We start from the raw sequence: 20,344 nt of genomic DNA, 5'->3' as shown, positions 1-20,344 counted from the left end.
AACATTGGCTGAAACTCTTATGAAATAAGAAAGTAGTCCTGCTCATCTGAAAAAGAAATTAAAGAAAGGGGTCGGTAGTTTGGAAATGAAGATGAAATAAGTGTAGGCGATAATGAACTGGATAAAAGTCATGCTATTTCCATTAACACTGACTTTTATTTCATCAAATTTTGAAGTTTTGAAATTCGTAACATTTTATAACCAGATTGAATATATGCGAATTAGAAAATAAGGTAACACGTAAGAAAACTATTAATGATTATAAAATGATATTCATTGTAATAATAAATACTACAACTTAAATAAATACTAAGTAAAATTTCCAACTAATCACATAATTGTGTGGAAATTTCGCATTTTTTCCCTTGTCGTCAAAAAATTTGAAATTCCGAAGGGATCAGCGCAGGATTTTATTGTCTCAAAACTATGAAAAGTTGATAAAAACGGAAAATACCCATTAAAAAATAAATTATTTCATAAAAAAGTGTATGTTATAAAATCATTTACAAGCGGAAAATGCTGTCATTATGCTGTCATTATTACCTTACAGACTTGCTCTGCATCAAGTAACTTATCAAATATTTAGTGATAGGACTGGACTGATAGTGCTATTCTCCTCACTAATAATTATATATGTATACAGATCTATGCAGTCATAAAGAAGGCTACAGTTGATCAGAAATTGAAATTTCAAGTTTCTTACGCGAAAAAATCTAAGAAGTATATTAATTTTGAAATTGTAAAGTAAGTGCTTTTTAAATGCACCACAAACATATTAGACAATGTGAGGCTGAAAATTGTACAAATTTGATCGGAGACCTTTGTAACTCGGAAATTTTTATAAATAGTCTCTAACAACTCTTAGCCTATAGTGTTCTAATTCAAACCAACTTTTTTGAATATTTTTTTTTTAACTCAATTATTAGTATTTTACTATAACTTTTTTTCGCTATAAATTTCCTAAATTTGTTTTTCAAGCATAACGAAGGAATAGATAAGATAGGACTAACTGTTCTGCATAAATCCAATTGATTAGTGTTTCAGTCGTATTTATTTCATAACTCTAAATGATTTAAAAGCTGTTATCGGGTCGATCAAGTAGTTGACTGACTCAACTCACTGACTGACTGTAAGTCGAATATGTCATGTCAGAGCAATATGCAAATTTCGCTAAAGAATATGCTAAAGGAAATGAATGGATGGTAAAAAAAAGAAGTAAGTAAGTGGCAATAAAGGAGAAAGGAAGGCGCAAAAGTAGGGAGGCAGCTGCAATTGCTAACAAGAAGCAGTTCGGAAGAGTGCTTTCAATGAGAATGTGGAATGAGTGGAACTATTCGACTTCAACCTCGTTCTCATCATTTTTCTCCATTATTTTTAGGCCTTCCCTATTTAAGCCTTAACTTTCTCTTAATCTCTCCTAATTTGAGGTATGTTTTCATCGAAGGTATAATTCCATTGTTCATAAAAGTTAAACAAACCGGATAAATACTTATGATAATATACTTTATGCACCTGATAAGTATATTTCTCCTAAGTCCTAGTAAATGCGATTTTCAAATAATCATTAATTTTTGATCTTATCACTAAGTATTTTCACATGTCCAACTAACGTAGTAGATAGTATCTTCTTGTCACGAGCATTACTTATATCAAAGCGTAAAAGCATTCGTGAATTAGAGGTACGTTGTGCCTTCAAGTGTTTTTTCAAAAATATATTTCTTGAATTAACCTAGTTTTCTAACTTAAGTTCTTTCAACTGAAGAGCTTAAATGATTTACTGCTTATTCAAAAAAGTTGGAATTAAATTACCTGCTTAATGGAATAATATCAAAAAAAGAATATATAAATATTTCTAGAATTACCCAGATAGATCCAAATAGTGCGTACTAAAAAGACACAGGAAAGCTTATGCTAAAAAGTTGCAGCAAAGCTGGACTGAAATGTATTAAAACCACTGCTATGATTTCCTTCAAATCGAGACACGTTTCTTATTATTTTCTACACTAATTTCGCCATTTCATAGCCTTCCTTAACTTAAAGGGAAACATCCTCTTATACTTTTACTAATAACGGTTATAATAACTGTATCTCAAAAGAATTACGAAAAATAAATACGTCCCAGGACGTACACAAATATTACGTGAATTGCGTGACTTTTTCGTCAAACCTATTAGATGGCGTTGATTAGTAAAAGCCTAACTACAGTGCTGGCGAAGTTATGTTATAATCAAATAATGAAGTGTGAAGTTTTATTTACAACAAGGATGATTTGCAAAAAAAAAAAAAAAAAAAAGAACAGGCTATCTGAGATCTCTCATTAGGCTTTGCTTCTCGCAAATTTGCTCTCTCCAAAGTCTCTCCTGATTGTAAAATTATGGTTAAAATTTTCAAAATAATGAAAAGCATTGATCCATCATTATAAGAAAAGGAGAGTCAAAACGAAAATGTAAGGTAAAGATGGAATTTTAGAATACGCGGTGGGATGAGAAGGTTCCCACTAATAAAAGAACTGCATTACTATTTAAGCCTACCTCACAATCCTTATAGCCTTCCCAAAATAAACAATTTTTGTACTTTCATTCTCGGAATAGCGAAAAAAGAAAAAGTATTCTTTTGAAGCGCAAAATTTTTGTATATGAGCGCAATCCTTTCACATTTACATCTCTTCTTACTTTCCTTGTATTTCTTACTTCCCTCTTCCTCTTCTTCCTTCACTTTTCATCTTGGGCCAGAAACATAGGATAATCACCTGTTCTTCAACTAATGCCATATGGTTCTTTCCCCTTTTAAGTACACACATACATACATACACACATATGCATGTACAGACACATACACATACGTAGACAGACACACAGATAGATACATATGTACACACAAACAAGCACATACCTGGTACTTTTTATCGTCCTCTTCAATCATCTAGCTGTTTTAAGGAAGCAACTAAGTGGATATTGCATTAGACTGGGATCTTAAAGTGGACAGGAGCGCTTTCTGATGCATTCATTATTCGTCTTCAATCATGCCTAGTCTCTAGTTCCTGCTCCTGTAGTTTCATTTTGCTGTCCATTAAAAAAAACTAATTTTTCTGACCATGGCACAAAAGTTTTTCTGGCCATGGTAAAAAGATGCTTTTCACCAGGCATACAAGCAGGTTCATTTAGCTGTAGACATGTCTTTCTTAGCTGGCGAAACTTAACGAAAATTCGAAAAAAAGAAATGACAAAATTCGATTTTATCAACCTTCAAAATTTTCCGTCTTTTATTACGCTTATCTTGTTCCTCTTCTCTTTTCTCCTTCTTTTTTACTCAAACATTTTCAGTCATCTCATGTTTTTATTTTTTTTAAAAAAAGAAATTCTGTTTGGTCTTCGTTAACTAGAGAGCATTGGTTAAATGTTATGGTATCATGATAGATGATAGGAAACTCAATCGCAACTGTCATTACTTTCATTTCTCTCTGCTTCATATTTAAATAAAGCACGATCGTCGTCCTGATAAGTTATATATGTCCAAAAAGTAAACAATGCTTTGGAATGAAGTACTGAGAGGCTTCTAGCATTAATTCATAACCCTCACATCTTTAAACTGTTAGGAGATTCAACAAAAAGACGCACTTCATGTAATATAAACCAGAAATAAAGAAAACTACCATAATTAAAGCATATAAACAGCTTTCAAGTTAATGAGAGGGAATGCTTGAAGCCTTTCTTAAATATGTGTTAAGTTCGAGGTTGTTTTTTTCTCTCTAAAAAACAATCCATCCAACTTACATGAAGTATTCATGGAATTCATGGATTTTAAAGAAGGAAACTCTCTCCTATATGATTTCAGATTTATTGTTTGCTGAATAATATTTCATTAAAAGCAGCATGTAAAATTTGTGAATGAGGGTCGTTGTGTTCGAAATGAATTTTCTGACATTTTCAAGTCCAAAACAATTGTCACACAATACCACTTTCTATCGATTCATGGAAGCTTTCAATCATAATAACTGCTATGTCAATCAAAGAATTCCTAAGTCCAACTGTCGCAGTTTCTCCTGAATGCGCGTCACTATTAGATGAAAATTCACTTCGGAATGATTTAGGAAACTTATTTTGCAGGCGCTCCAAGAGCGATTGATCGCCAAGCGATCCTGTGGCTCATTGCATTTTCACTTCTAGTGTGTGTACATATATCTTTTCGGTATTTGTATCTCAAACTTTAAGCTTTATTTTCGTAAAAGAAGAACAGTATCTTAAAGGCCAAACTTCGAAGAGTTACCGTTTCAAAAAACCTGCTTTACAATTTTCATGCAAAAGTAAGTTTTTTATAATTGTTGCTTATGAAATCTTTTATTTTCAAGAAGCTTACTTGTATTGTGGATCGGTTCTATTGCTTAAATTGCAATGCAAAACAAAGTATTGAAATCTAGAAAATTAATTAAAATAATTTAATGAATATAATTTTATAAAGACCTTAAAACTGAAATTGATATAGAGCAGCTAAGCTATTAATTCTATATCACTCTTATCAATGCCAATACCGTTGTTGCAATGTTGCATAATTTTAATGTTTGTTGATTATTGAAATATTTGATAATTATTGCAATTTTTGATCTACCGACAAATTTCCCTTTCCCGTCATATCCGTGCTAACAGAAATTGCGCCCCACGAAAAAAATTATAAGACTTGAAAGAAGTTTCAAGTTAAAATCATTTTTGAATATATCATTACTAACTTTCCGAGAGAATCATTTAAATTGAGTCAATAAAATGTTTTCTAATGGATAATGAAACTTTTCTAATGGATAATTCACTTCCTAATTTTGTTATCCTCTGTGAATACTAAATCATAATCATGAATCCCACACGATGCTAGCACAAGTATTTAGTTTAACGTTTAACAGACAGGTTGATGTAATGATATATTATTATATCAACCTCTACTAGCATTTCAGAAATTTCACTTAAAAACACTGCTTATGATTCTGAAACTTAGAATCGTTAAAAATCAAGCTAGAAATTCTCAGCTTGTAAAACTTTAAATTTTGACAGTCGTAATAAAAACAGCAAATTCTGCGACAAAGTGATTTTTTCATTTTCATAGAAATTTGTATTATAGGGAATGTCATCACATCATCCTTACCCGTCATAGTGGGCAACTTTTAGACCTTCCTGACTTCCTGTATCTTGAATTAACGATGCACGCATAGGGCATCATACCACAATGACTCAGAATATTTGACTGTTTCTTTCGTTACAGAAACTTTTATTCATTTCTGTTACTATTTTTATCTTTTTTCATGGCTATTTTTTGTTTTCTGCTAGAAAAGCTGAACAACTAACGTTATTCAGAATTAACAAATCATCAAATCATCGAATTTTTTTGTTATCAACTCTAGAGATTATTAAAAGCAAATGCTGCTGCTTGAGATTATTTTTTTAAAAACTAATTGTCTTATGAGGGTTTTAAATATTTACAGATTTCTGTTGTCATTACTTTTAACTTATTCATTCTGAGTTTGTTCGAAACTATACTATAGACTTTATTCATGAATTCATTGGAAACGCGACGTTGAGATGATAATTTTTTTGAAAGCTTTCTTAACCTATTAGTGAATTTAGCATTTTCTCATGTATGACACGAATTCGCTATAACTAAAATTGTTGATCAATAAACTTCTTATTTAACTGAAGATCCAGAAGGCTCTTGGATAAATTAATTTTCCAGAGGTCATCGTTTTAATACTAAGGTTATTATTGAATAGAGTTAGGTTATGATCCAGGCACTTTGATTATTAGATCAACTTGACTACACAGTTCTAATGCCATCAGTCATCAGCCTATATTACTACAGTTGTTTGTCATACAACAAAGCATTTATTTACAGAAGTAAACTTTGTTTGTCAAAATATATCATACTAAATTATCAGATCTTTTGCTCAGTACTGTAGTGACTTTAATTTTCGATATTGCACTGGGTGAAGTGGCAACAAGGAATGGCTGTGGTAATCTCAAAAAGCATTGCAGGTGCATTATTTTCTAATTTACATATGATTTGTTGTGCATTTCTATAAATACACATACATACATATGCGTATGTATGTGTGTATGGTGTGTGTCCCTGTCTGTGTATGTATGTGTATGTGCATAGATGTGAATGAATGCTTGCATCTGTGTATGTTAAATGCAAATATGTGATCGTTGTTGTTTTTGTTGAACCCAAACAGATCGACATAACAAATGTGCAAGAAATAATGGTTGCAATCTCTTTAGCCACTACATTGACCTCTGCTAGCTGTTAAGCCTTCTATAGTATTATCAGTTTATCAAGCACAGATAAGCAGTATTACTCGTATTCGTAGTGATATTAATAACGATACGCATAGAAGCAGTATGATTTTAAGAGTTATTTGGAATGAGAAGAAAGGTAGGAGTCCATTCCACTACTAACCATTGTTTATAAGCTTACCTAGCTGGCGCCATTTGTTATGTATGCTATGTGTGTTATGTATAAAATTATGTAATATCGTATATTTGCACAGTAGAAGAGAAGAAGGAGAGAAGGGCTATCTAAAGTGTGATTGAGGCTCTCTTCTCTTGCCTCACCTGGATGAAAACTCTTTCAAATCAAATCTCATTTTTTGCACTTTATTTGAGCATCTCATTTTGAAGTCTTCATCAAAGTAAACTGGTATTAACGTTAAAATCTTAGTGATAAAATTCAAGTAATTCCCACAGAATGAAGGAATTACTTCAGTAGCATCTAATTTCTTCTACTTAGAATTGAGTAAGCTTTGAACCTTGATCAACATTCCCAATTACTTCCTTATATTAAGCGGAGAGACCAAAATTTATTTCAAAATTATTTAGCACAATTTTATGTTTATAAATCCGTAATAAGTGGTGAAATTTCAGACTTATATACAACAAAAACTATATTTTAAATCATGAAAAGCTTGATTTGCTAAAGATTTGATATTATCCGTGAGTAGAATGAGTTTTTCAAGAGGTCCATATGAGGTCAGAAATGACATTGCTTAAAAAAGTCATACTTTATGTTTATAAAAATATAAATCAAATTGAAATCAAAGGGATAGATTAAGAAAAAAAATAAAATTGCTAAATATCATCATATTTAGCATATAAGGCTCTACATATCATGAAGTTGCTTTTCATTTTGAATAATTTCAGAGTATATCGACAAAGAAAAATATTCCGATCGAAATTGCGGCAAAAATGCAGTTGTAATTTGACAGCAGCAGCAGCAGCAATAAACAACAATCGTTAAAAATAAGAACTTAAAAATCTCGGAAATACCAACAGTTCATGTCTCGAAAGTAAACTCAAATTACAACGTTTGTCACCCCTGGCTAATGAATCTCACTTCATCCTCTGCCACTGGTTCATCTTTTTTGTTGATCACAGAAGTACCAAAATCATGTCCTAAAATATTACGCGTACGATTCATATTGTAGAGATTAAATACGAAGGATAAAATGAACCTATAAAGGCCTAAATCGAGTAATTATATTACTTAACTTTATTAAGCCAAAACGATTGGAAATGATTCTGTAAGTATGAAAATACCATAGACTAAGAACAGCTATACTACGTTCGTTATTTAAAAATTTTTAATTTGTTTTATCGGATTGAGAATGATTTCTATCGATTAAACATGATTGACTAACTCACGGTATAATGTATGTTTAGTTTTCTTCAAACTATGATACATGTACTAGTACCTATTCTGGACTTTTGTTTTGCTCGTTCGCTTAATATAATCACTCAGTAAAGCAATAAGGCCAAGTTTAGAAAATAGTTATAAGTCGACTACCATGCATTATATATTACAAGTAAGACAAATAATTAACAACAATTTTGATAATCGATTTGATAGTCATTAAATTTATAGAAATTCGGTCTAAATATCTTTTTATTATTCTTACGGAGACTTTGTAGTGAAGTGGAAACCTCAAGTACTTTCTAGTAGCACTTTGGAACTGAAAGGACGTTGAGCATTTGTTTCTAAGTGCATTAGAACTTTTACTGGTTTGCTAGTTGGATTGCAAAATTAGAGTAAGAACGATTGGCAGTCTTTCTATCCATGGATTCATAAGTATATTAGACTGTGTCATACCAGTAGGACTTTTAGACAGAGCCTCACTGTATTCCCAGGAGGAATCAGCACCACCACCACCCGTAACGACAGCATCCACCTCAGCCATACCAGCAAGTTCCTCATCTGCAGTACTAGCAACAGACTCTTTACCGTCCTCAGGTTCAAAGCACATTAAATGTGCTATCAATTTAACCGCAATCACTAACCAGCAAGCAGTTGCCACTCCTGCCAAGATGTATTCCATACAGCATCAAACTCCTTTGCAGCCCAATGGCACTGCCACGAACGGTAAGTCGATTGCATCAACGACAGTGCTATCTTTTCATAACACTTCATCGAAAAAACAATTCAGAGCCTTTATGATAGCAATTAGCCATTTAATCTTTAAAATAGTTACCAGAAAAAAGATATCGTCGGATGATGCAATGTGAACGTAATACTACGAGGTACTCGAAGCTGGAAATATCTAATTATAAGTACCTAAGCTTTGTGATGAAGTAGAAATGAAACAAGTTCTTGTAGCAAGAAGCCACAGTCGTTCAACGGAAGGTTCCGGATCTGGTGGCTTAACTCCGTCGAATTCATCACAGCAATCCGGTAGCACACAACCAACACAGCAGAATCATCACATGCCACAAATGGGACAATTAGGTGTCGCACTGCAACAAGCAACCGGAATCGAAGCTCCACCAACCAGTTTCACCTTTAACAACTCTGGTTAACAGCTTTATACTTTGATTATTTATACATGATTATTCTTTGCTCCAAACGTGACGAGATATAAATGTACGAGATCTTCGTCTCTGAGATTAGAAAATAGTACAGAGTTAAGAGTAGACAGATATGATACCTTTTTGTATGATAGAGTTTGCACAGTGATTGCGAGTAATGCTAGCTAGTATCAGTGCTAGGATTTCTGTGGATCCTCTACTATGTTTTAACTGTAAAAATCTCGGAAAACTCAAATAACAGAAAGCAGAAATTAAATTACAATGACTTTTTTGTTTATCAGTGCTGAGTACAGTGGAACTACTAGTTTACTGAAAATTGCAGATCTATTTTCGTCGTTTCCAACCAATCACAACTTGCTGCAATATCAGATGAGACCCGAGCTGATGGGATTACCTGGATTTCGAACTGCTAATGGTACATCTGTGAGCACGGTTCGATTTATTTTTATGAGTAAATAATTTTACAGCGTTTACAGCACACGGGAAACTAAAACGATAAGTTAAATTGTACCGAATTTTAAGTAAATGACGCACGCCAATAAGTTAACATTTATCGATGCAGAATGATCGAATTTGAAGGAGCTAGCACTCACTGCATTTGTTATGATACATATTTTAAATTCCTCATCTAAATAATTCATAGCTTGAGAAAAAATTCCTAAACTTTTTCTGCAACTTTTACGAATTTGTAAAACGCATTAAGCCACTGTACTTAATAACAATGTTACAGCAAATGATAATTGTCTTATTACATTGACATCGTAAGATTTAATACCTAATTTGAAGAAGCAATAATCCCTATCGATTACGCAGGTTTAAGAAGCTTTAAAATGGTCATACATCAGCAACAATGAAACATGGATTTTTTTTAACCGTTATCGATTTAAAAAGTACTGTTAGGATAGAAGTCATCAGTAGGTGACTCATTGAAGCTCTTCAGTCTGCAGTGAGATTCAGGAATTAATAAAAAGAAATTCATGTCAGGACAAAGGATTCGATAATTTTGAAAATCAGTCAAAAGTGACATCATTTTCCTATTAAGTCCGTTTAAATACCGATTTTGAATTCATAAGAAAACTATTTCTTTCAACACCACTAATATAATATAAATAGAATATGCAGAAGGACTATTTTTCTATTCTGATCTTTCCGGAAATCTGATGCTGAGTGGAAGAATGAAGGGTGTAATGAAGTAATCGATTATGAGAATGGAGTGAGGGATTTCAATGAAGGGAATGTCAAGTCAACTTATTTGAGAGAGAGGGGATAACGGGAATAAGCAAAAGATGGAAGACAGGAAGGAATATGACAGTGTGACAATAACTGTTTCGGAGGAACTGTCGATGCTATCAAACCAGAAGAGAACACCAACGCGGCTGCATCTATGTACCGCAACGTATCTCATCTATTTGTACGTATTTTGTCTATTTGTGTCTGGGTGGGTATGTGTGTGTGTGTGTGTGTCTGGGTGTGTGCGTGCATGCATACTTGCACCACCTCGTGCCACTTTTACGAACAATTTGAAAATAAGTGAAGATTTAAAAAAGATGGAGTAAAAGAGAGTGGTACTCATTGTTTAACAAATGCACCTCTTCCTCTTTCACTCTCTCCGCTTTCTTCCTGTCTCTCTCTCCCCTGTCCCCTTAAGGGTTTCCCGAGAAAAAATCCAACCACACAATATGGGTCCATCGAATATGGCACCTTGCCAAGATGCACTTGTCAACCTGCTGACTGGTACTGATGTTGTGGATGGCAGTGATCAGATGGATCTATCTTCCCTCAGCCTTTGAATTTTTTCGAAATTTTTTTGCGACATAATGCAACATATCTTCTTAGAAGGCTCGGATCTCTTCTCTGCCCTTTACTCGTCGATTACACATTACCGCATAGCTGTCACTCACTTCTGGTGCTTTTTTCCTCCCTCTGTCTCTCTTCCCGAAAACGTCAACAGCCACTTATTCAACAACGGCCGAATGATCAGTTCAAACTTCCTTCCTACATCGAAGCATTTCTTTTTTCAATCTGGAAATATCCTCGTCTTCACTTGTTTTTAAACTTTCTTCCAACTTTTTTTGCATTTCTTCTTTTGTGCAATTGAATTTTTCCTGAAACTTCCCTTTCAGTGGCACATACTCCTTCTTTTCTTTTCGATTTCTTCATGTTTGAACTTCTGAAAAGCACGCGCCATCTCCAGGATGAGTGGTCTCGAAGCAACTACTATATTACATCCAGACCATTACTCTACAAGAATCCTGTAAAAATGACCTAAAGTTATAGAAATGATGATGCCGATTATGCATATATAAAAATTAACTTCTTCAAAATGTCGGTCGTTTGAAATGCAAGTGGTTGGTTATGTTGCTAAGTGTGAATGCATCTTTTTGTTCCCGTGGTTGTTGCTGTGAGCATCTTTAGTTTCAGTATTGTATGCAAATGAAAAGTACGAGAGATTCTTTATAAAATGCTACAAATGCTAATAAGAAGCATCTCTGTGAGAACAACTGTTGCGGACTTCAAAGATTAACAAAAGTTGAAAAAGTGCGAAAGATAAGAGCAAAAAAGTGATGAAAGGCGATGTTGATGACGGAGATACAAATGAATAAGTGACTTGGATGAGCATGTTAACGTAAACAGGTGAATTAAACAAATGTCTCTATCTGGCCTTGATCATTCAAGACAGAAATAGAGAATTCCCGAGACTAGTGATGACAAAAAACATCGATCTGAACGATTTACCCAATCATCACGGAAGGGTTTTTCAAAGAATGAATGAAGAGAAAAAAACAACCAAATGTCTCAAAATAAAAAAAAATTACAAAACGGAAGAGGTTAGTGGGAAACTTTCCTAATTATCACTTTTTGCTTTTCTTATTCTTTGATATGTTTTGATTGTATCAAAGTGAATAATTGGCTCAAGTTTCCCAATGAATTTTGCAGGCAACCAGCATCAGTTCTTAAAACTGTCAATTTTTTATTTTACTCTAAAAAAAATTAATGCAATGAGTAAGCAAACAAAAGGCAGTGCTTCTTTAAGTTTTCAGTGTCTCTTTTCCGTTGATTTGATTACTCGCTGAAGCAATGCCCCCACCTTTCATAGTTTACGCCTCAAATCTCTTACAAAGCGGGTTTGCCCGAGGATAGTAAAAGTGCTGATATTTTGTTTCAATAAGTGCAATTTTCCTTTTCACTTCCTCGAATTTAAATTTGATTCAAACTTTTTAAAACTAAAATTTAACGAAAGAATTCTATGCTTTCTAATTAATTTCATATGAACACAGGAAATGTCTGTACATCCGAACAATACTTCTTTTGTTGTTGAGGTAATTGCGCTTCACATCAAGTCAAACATCATTCCTTCAATAAAGAGTTACGGTGCCAGTTCTTTATTTTAAGTGGCGGCACGCTAGCTAAGTTCCCGGATGGAAATATTTCATTTTTATTCTTTCGGAATTATAAGAAGAGAATCTCATCTTACGAATGTAGTATGTTAAGGGAATTGTGATGCTAGTTCTTTCAGGATGTTGTCTGCTCCACTTTTATTACACTGTTTCTTGATACAGCAGTCAATTCACTCAACTAACGAAATGAAATTTAATAAGTCAGGAAGGCATAAAGAGGAAGTTCAGCTGTACTTGCCAGACAACAGACTAGGAGAAATGGTGAATAATTTCAGAAAATCATTTAACAAGTTTTGCGTTTGCTTGGATAAAATGATTACATATGAAAGAAGCAGTCATTATTCCTTTTATGTGCAGTAAGTAAAGTGTTTAAAAAAGTGCAAATGTCCTGAAAACAGGGAGAGGATGAGAGTGTATTTCAGATTATTTCAACTTCTAGAATGTCCATCGCATTGCCAGTTCCAGTGAATGCAAAAGTAAAAATCTCATTACCACCTGCACATGAATTAAGTGTGACGATTCTTTTAAAATATGAAAGTCTAAAAGTTTGGTCTTTTAGGTGCTGGAATTCATCAATTTAATTTCGGAGGCGTCGATACTATAGCCGAAGTTGAACATTTTTAAGTTAGATAACATTCAATGCTTCATGATAATGAAGCGCCAAGAGAAGAGCTTTCTTTAGTTTCCATGCTTTATCCTTTCTCGATACTTTCATATCCTATAGTTTAGGTTCTGTTAATAATTACAGTCTCATTTCGTTCCCTTTCATCTATGAGTCGCTAATGAAGACTGTAAATTACAGTAACGGTTTAAAATTTTAGGGCGCTCTCACCTGCCGCGCATCAAAAAAGGGTTGTTTAATGAGCAATCAGAAGAAAGAAGTAGAGAAAAAAGTTGTGGAGACGATGAGCGCAACAATTTTTCATTCTTATCACTATTCAAAATGTTTCATTTCCTTCTCTCAGCATTTAGTGACATTTTTTAATCAGTACTTGTCATTCTGAACATATAATACATTTCTTTCGTGCATGTCTGTCCATAGAAATCTTCGCGAGTCGTTTATCTAAGTAAAACTTTTTAGATACAAACATCTTCCTGTAAATTGTTATAACAAAAATTTTTGTAGTTATCCTACTTTTAGTTTTATTAAAAGAGCTCGGAAAACTGGTTCGTTTTTGTCGCGATGTCTTTGTCAGTTCATTGCTATCCTTTACACACTTTTTTTTTTTTTTTAAAAAAAATGGCTAAACATTCATATCTAGAAAAAATTTATTGTTGAAATTCATTCTTTCTGCACAATAATAGTGATTTCTTTGTTTTAGATCATAATTCCATCCAATATTTTCGGAGGGTTTTTTTGAAATGCGGAAAATTTGCAGATGTAGATGTAAAATGACGGTATTTGTCTTGCATTTTAGAGAGAAGCGTTGAGAGAAGAAGGCGGAAGATTTTACAATTTCTCGAATTTTCTTAGTTAACCACTACTATAAAAGTAGAAATGGTCAGCTAATTTTACATAAAACATTATTCTAAATCCAAAAATTTTCATTAAACTCGCAACTAATTGAATTTTATCTAATAGTTCTAACCGTTTGCCTATTACAGTCATTGAAATGTCACTAAAATAAATACTTCTGAATTTTTGTACCAAAACAATGTCACATTACAAGAATTCAGAAATTAGAAGCAGATTTTCTTCAAGTTTTAACTTCAATTTTTCTAGCTTTTTTTTGAGATTTAGCTGGAAAAATGAGTATTATTTAATCACCAGATAATGTTTTATTAGTGTTGAAGCACTCAGTAAATTTAGTAAACCGCTACTACCACGATTAACTCGCATATTCTGGATACTGAAATTAAGCACATTTTCTTTGTTGACCTGAAATAAATTTCGAGAGTCATGAAATTCTGATGGCATTGAGAAGACATTGAGAAGAGCATATGTGTGACGGTAGTTTTTATAGGAAACATAATTGGAAATTAGTATCCCTTTGCTGCTTCTGACTCAGTTTATTGTCATCTTCCTCCCACCCTCTGCGGTCTATCATATGATTCACTTTTGGACCATTGCCGGGATGATACTGCTGTGTCTCAAATGGTCGTTGGTTGCTTTATTCTAAGAGGAAAATCTCTATTCCTACATTTATCCACCACTATTATTATCATTATTATTATTATCGTTGTTTTGGTCAACAGAAACACGTCATTTTTATTGAGCAGCTGTATCACTTGCTGTATCGCTTCTTTTTATTATAATTAAGAGCACAATGACGAGGAAATAGCACTACTAATACTATTTTCATTATTATTATTACTATTATTATTAATATTATCTTCAACAACTGCTTCTTCAACTGCCCGGCAAATCATTAGATATCGAACTGCGTGCATGATTTAGCCATTGGTCCTTTGCTAATGACTAATGAAGCAGAACGGGACCAGAAGCAAATTTTTCACTGTAGCGTTACCTACAACAATGATAAGCTTGTATCGTCTACACTGCGCACTGTCCCATATTTTAACAGCCTACTTCTGCGTCTATTAGTAATGAATATCTTTGAAGGTAAGCACTTATTATCTGCCTGTTGAAAATTTTAATCAAATACAGAATGCATTTCGAAAAAAATTTCTTTTCGAAGTTTGGAAAACAAAGAGCTTTTATCGATCGTTTCCATTCGTTCATCATATAGTTGCATATGTGGAGAGAGGTAAGCACAGCATTTCAACCCTTAAGCTATTCTATTTTGATATTTTCTGACCATTCGCTTTGCTCATTTGTGTCAATTGACATCAAAAGAAATTAGAAATGCCTAATTTAAGTAAAAGCTGACTATAAAATCAAATCTGATAAAACAGTCTGCATTAGCAGAACATTAGGGAATTTATACCTTTGAAAAGATCTGATCTTGTAAAATTAAGTAGGGTCGAGTAGTAATTCTTCTTAGCTATCAAATTGATAATTATGACAGAGGATTACTCGTCCCACCATTGTACTGAGAATGAATAAAATTTTAATCTAGGTAGAATGAATAATTCTCTTAATATTACTTTGGATTTTATATTGCCATTTAAACGAGTTTAATAAACTCGTTCTTCCTATTTAAATCAACCTTGACAGAAAATTCACCCGATTAGAGAAATACGCAATGTGCATTAGCCAAACTAACCACTTTTTTGATATTGTAGGCATTTCTAAATTGGTGTCATGAGTGCTATTTTTTCTTCTTAATAATGTCTTTTTTTATTAATTAATGTATTTTACAAAATATTTTAAAAATGCCATTCTAACGATATGCATATGGTTTACGACTTTAAGGATATCAAAATTATTTTAACTCCTTTTTTTTTGTCACTTTTTTCTTTAAGCAATTATTACGTAAGATTTAATTTGAAATCTTTTCCCTTCAATTGAAAAAGAAGATAAGAAGGAAGGAAAAAGAATGATTTGAATGAAAAGTTTTTTTTTCGTTCTTTTTCCTTCTGAACAAGTTCAGATGAAATTTTCGATATATTACAAAATTTGCTCTCTTCATCCCTGCTTCTTTTTCTTCTCACATTTTGCTAACCAATTTTTCGGTACTTTTTCCTACTTACAATTTGTTAAATCACTGATTTTCTTTTGAAACAATTTGTTAATTGAAAAAATAAATTTGCCTATTTTGGAGTCTATTTCTCAGATAGAAACTTTCAAAATATTACGAAAAAAAATTGAATAAAAGTCTAATGAGCAGCTAGATGTCGCACATTAAAAGCTTAACCAATTTCTGCCACTCAGATAAAAATTGTAAAATTCATCGCCATCTGCACTACCTCATATACTATCACCTTAAGTGGCACAACTCTCAAATCTTTTATCAGTTAGTGATATATATATATATATATATATCTCTTTGTTCTGCTCGTTGCATGATAATTGTGCGATCAATGAAAATATTTTATCGTCTGATTTGCCCTTGAAATTAGGATACCGTATTCAAACGGATAGTTACGTATATTTAATATATGTTGTTTACTATGCGTGATGTAGAGAATGCAGGGGCACTGGCTAAACACCAATTGCCTTTCCGTTGCATTAGGCGGCAATGCTAGCATTACAGTCTTCCGGTTAGACAGTCTACCATAGTTTTAATTAATCTCGAAATAATTCCTTTCCGTTCATTTTTACTTTTCTTTTGGGGTTAGTTTAGTTTGTATGCAATATAATTGACATTAATGAGTAATATGTGTTGTGGAAATAGCTTAGGACTGCTAAATAACTGCAGCTTTTAGATGCATGCATAAATTATTTGTAATTTTGTTGTTTTCAAGATTTAAGCAAATTTTCTAATTAAAATTGATAATATATCTGCATTGTGTTGCACTGCTATTTGCAATGCAATTCATAATTCTATAGGAAGCGAACTTTTTCTGTTAGTAATGAGATTTTTCCGCTGTTTAATACGACCTTATGCAAACATTCACTACTGATAAGAAAAGGAGACATTTGAGAACATTTTCAAATATTGGACGAGAAATGAAATGAAGCGAACATTAAAATGAAAATGAAAAAAGATGAAAAACTTACTTTTAGGAGAATTATATGAATTGGAAAATTTGTGCGATGCGATTTTTTTCAATTTTTCCTGTATATTTTTTCTAGTTTAAAATGCTAACTTATACAATAAGAAAGCGAATGAAAATGCTTAACTCAAATGAGAAATATTATTGATGAAATTATTGATTAAATGAAAAGTGGCACAAAATTTACAATATATTTTATCAATTTCAAATGTTATGTTGCAAATCTAAATGACAGGATTTCTAAATTTAAGAATAAAAGAGCGTACATAGTTCGTTGTAGAAAGAAAAAATTAAAGTATTTTCAGTCCCTCTATTTCTGAATTGAACTATAAAATATATGGAAGTCGGATAAGCAAATAAGTGATGGCTTTGTTGGTTGCATTTTCATCAATGTGCTCTTGGCTTGTATTAGTTATCCTGAAAGCGATTTTAATGTTACTGAAGTATAGGAATTGATGAACAAGTTATTTGCCATAATGGAGTAGTGGTAAATTCAATTTCTTTTCATGTTTCAAATAAAATCATTGATTAATATAATTCCACTTTGACTCCTTCATCTTAAAAAATACTCCGACAATTTCTAACTCATATTATTTCATTTCTTGTTAATTTTCTACCCGTAATATTTATCAATTTCTTCGTCATTTAATCAAACTAAAAATATTGACACCTTCTTTGCTTCTTCCTTAACAAAACTAAAATATAAAATTCATATCAGTGAGTTAAGCACGAACGATGATCAGCAGGGAAGTAAATTAGAAGATGCATTTAATGATTAATTATTCGTCAGCTTATCCATCTCAATATGATGCAAAAAGTAAAAATAAATATGGATAAAGCGTTTTACGCGCAATGGAACTAAGCAGTACGTTTAACTAAGGATAGATCGTTTTATATAATTCTTATCTTTATAGAAATGTCTCTATGAGTTGTTTTGTAAATATACTTATAGTCGGTGCAGTGTTACTTCTTGTAGACTCAAAAAGCGAACTATTTATTCAAACATTTTCTCCCTTCTAAATTCAAAATTTATTATTTAGAAGTATTGAAGTAAGCACAGAGGAAGTTCTGCTATTTTGAATTTTCTTTATTTACTGAATGGACCTGAACTGCTATGAAATATGCTAAGGATAAGCGAATTTATCATGACTCTTTCTAGTATTGCATTGCAACGTTTATTTCATTCTGTAAAGTAGGGTGAATGGGTTTTAACAGGAAAACATTTGAAATAAAACACCGATCCAAAGTTACTTTGATCTAAAGAAGTGAAGTGAAATTATTAAAATTAGCAACTGACCACTTATCATTTCAACATGTCTGTTCATCATTAAATGAAACCATTTCTGATCAAAGACAACTTTCCTGAATATTGCTTTGTGTTTCTGTCTAAAGGCTAAACTAACTGAATGAGTGCTGCAATAATAATATGGTGACGGCATTGAAGCCTTCCCGGATAAGTCTCTTCCTGCAGCTACCACAGAGAAATGTCTATCGAACATAAGCACATATACATGCACAGACAATCTCGACTGCTTATACACAGACATGAGACAACGAACGACAGCGATGGTGACAACCGACATGGTTCTGTTCATTTTCTGCCTGTCTGTGTAAATAGGTGAGTACATGTAAGTACGCATATGTGTGTTTGTATGGGTGTATATATATATATGGTGTGTGTGTGTATGTATGTATGTGTATGGGTGTAAGTGCATAGCTTTCAGCTGATGTAACCGATTGGACGGGCTGTCGGGGAAAGCAATGAGTTGTTTAGCTCCATCGATCAGGTTGCACTCTTCGCAGATGTATTTTTCGGGCAGCACCACATTTAAACCGGCAAAGCTGCTTTTTATACATTTCGAAACTTTTCCCTTTGCAATCACTCAATTAATTCCTTCTCTGTTTGCTTTCTTCATGCTTTTATACATATGCTTACGTGAAATTATCATCTTTCTCCATAGAAATCACGTGAGACAGCTGGGCCCTGTGAACTTGTAGATAGTTGTCAATACCTTATGTTGTATAATTTTGAGTGTGAGTTTAACAATTCAGATACGCAATTTAGACTGGTGAAATTCTGCTACGGAAACTAAGATTATGTTTTTTATTTTCACGTGCCAAATGCATTCACGTATCTCAAACGATTGCTGGACGAAGAAACACAATCGACTATACATATCTTCATACTTGTTTTTAAACTTTCCTTCTTTATTATACTAATAAACATCTTTGGATTTATCAACTGATCTAAATTCATCACAACCACATGCAGTCTTTTCGTAGTTACAAAAGTGAACTGATAATTAATATGCAATAGTGATATTTGAAATACCATTCATTAATGCACATGAATCATTGTTCAAATAGTTTTAAAATAGTGTAGACCATTTTGCTTTAAAACTGCAATATTTATACAATAAACGAAGAAGCAACTTCATAGCGAGAGTAGTCGTCGCCGGAACAGAAAAGTTTGTGCAAAAAAATCCTGAAATTATTTCAGGAAACCGTTAAATAGTGCTTTATATGAATGAAATAAAATATTTTGGATTGTAGCAACGTGTTAAAAAAGTTAAAAAATTTAGTTGAGAAGAGTAAAATGAGCGATACCAGCTATTCATGTAAGAGAAAAGTAATGATAATAACAAACTGTCACGTGTCTTCACGTGCGTAACATTTCATACAGTTAATTGATTGAATGAAGTTATTCATTATTATTCGTTAATTCATTTCTTCTGTTAGACAAATTGCAATAACAGAATCTGTTGCTGATCATGAATAAACTTTAGAGGGAATACAAGTTTTATGATCGAAAGATCGTCATGTTGCCTTAGCCTTTCCTTCATCCACAACTTTATCAATGCAGTGATAAAAGGGAGATTTATCTAGGATTAGAAACTAACATTTAACATAGTGAGAAATTAACTATTCGCATACTTCTGACTGCAGTAGTAAGTTTGTTCTGTCTGAAGGAAAATTTTTTTTGTTGAAATATGTTGTCGTCTATAACAATTTTTTAGAACTGATTTGGTTATTTTCTTTCATCGAGAAAATGTTCCATTTAAGATGATCAGCAGATGAATGTTCTATTTAGAGAGTGTTCATTCATACTGATATTTTTTCCTAATATTTATTATTTCGTTTACGCTTTAGAATATTTATCTTTCTGCATTCATTTTCTTCCTGAACTGTTATTCATCAATTCATTCCATACATGATTTTCAATTTTGAAGTAAACCTAAATATTTTTATTTTCGACTGGAAGACAATTGCGCGATTATTTCTTTTTTTTTATCAATCAATAACACTTTCCATTAAGAAATCTTTCATCTGTTTCTTTCAAAAACTTATAAATTTCCTTTAAAATTCCCGAGTTTCAAAACAGAATTTGTATGTCCTATATTAAGAATCTAAAAGTCAAATTTTTAAGTCTCAAGAAAAGTGATTTTGTTTTGAAGTTCATTGCTGATTACGGTATTCCTCATGTATCATGTATTGTCACTCGAAAAGGTGTTGTTTGCAAAGAATAGCTCCTGCAAGACTGATGTTCAA

General features: G+C 32.6%; 4 protein-coding genes across 4 annotated transcripts; 2 read left to right on the top strand and 2 right to left on the bottom strand.

Annotated features, from left to right (window-relative positions):
- Positions 1–7,347: 7,347 nt before the first annotated feature.
- Bm10425 (Uncharacterized protein) lies at positions 7,348–8,350 on the bottom strand (the record flags this gene model as incomplete). Its single annotated transcript, XM_001899931.1, has 2 exons — positions 7,348–7,430; positions 8,125–8,350. 2 exons carry the CDS (start codon positions 8,348–8,350, stop codon positions 7,348–7,350), a joined length of 309 nt encoding a protein of 102 aa, XP_001899966.1.
- A 259-nt stretch (positions 8,351–8,609) lies between these two features.
- Positions 8,610–9,296, top strand: Bm10424 (Uncharacterized protein; the record flags this gene model as incomplete). Its single annotated transcript, XM_001899930.1, has 2 exons — positions 8,610–8,823; positions 9,160–9,296. 2 exons carry the CDS (start codon positions 8,610–8,612, stop codon positions 9,294–9,296), a joined length of 351 nt encoding a protein of 116 aa, XP_001899965.1.
- A 3,059-nt stretch (positions 9,297–12,355) lies between these two features.
- Positions 12,356–12,839, top strand: Bm14240 (Uncharacterized protein; the record flags this gene model as incomplete). The annotated part of the gene is made up of 2 exons (XM_043078631.1): positions 12,356–12,496; positions 12,795–12,839. The coding sequence occupies 2 exons, from the start codon at positions 12,356–12,358 to the stop codon at positions 12,837–12,839; spliced, it is 186 nt and encodes a 61-aa protein (XP_042934565.1).
- Positions 12,840–17,203: 4,364 nt separating this feature from the next.
- Bm17504 (Uncharacterized protein) lies at positions 17,204–18,390 on the bottom strand (the record flags this gene model as incomplete). Its single annotated transcript, XM_043078630.1, has 2 exons — positions 17,204–17,212; positions 18,199–18,390. 2 exons carry the CDS (start codon positions 18,388–18,390, stop codon positions 17,204–17,206), a joined length of 201 nt encoding a protein of 66 aa, XP_042934564.1.
- Positions 18,391–20,344: the final 1,954 nt, after the last annotated feature.

Source organism: Brugia malayi (assembly GCF_000002995.4).
Source record: "Brugia malayi strain FR3 genome assembly, contig: Bm_v4_Chr2_contig_001, whole genome shotgun sequence".
NCBI lineage: Eukaryota > Metazoa > Nematoda > Chromadorea > Rhabditida > Onchocercidae > Brugia > Brugia malayi.
This window is presented reverse-complemented; position numbering and strand designations above follow the sequence as displayed.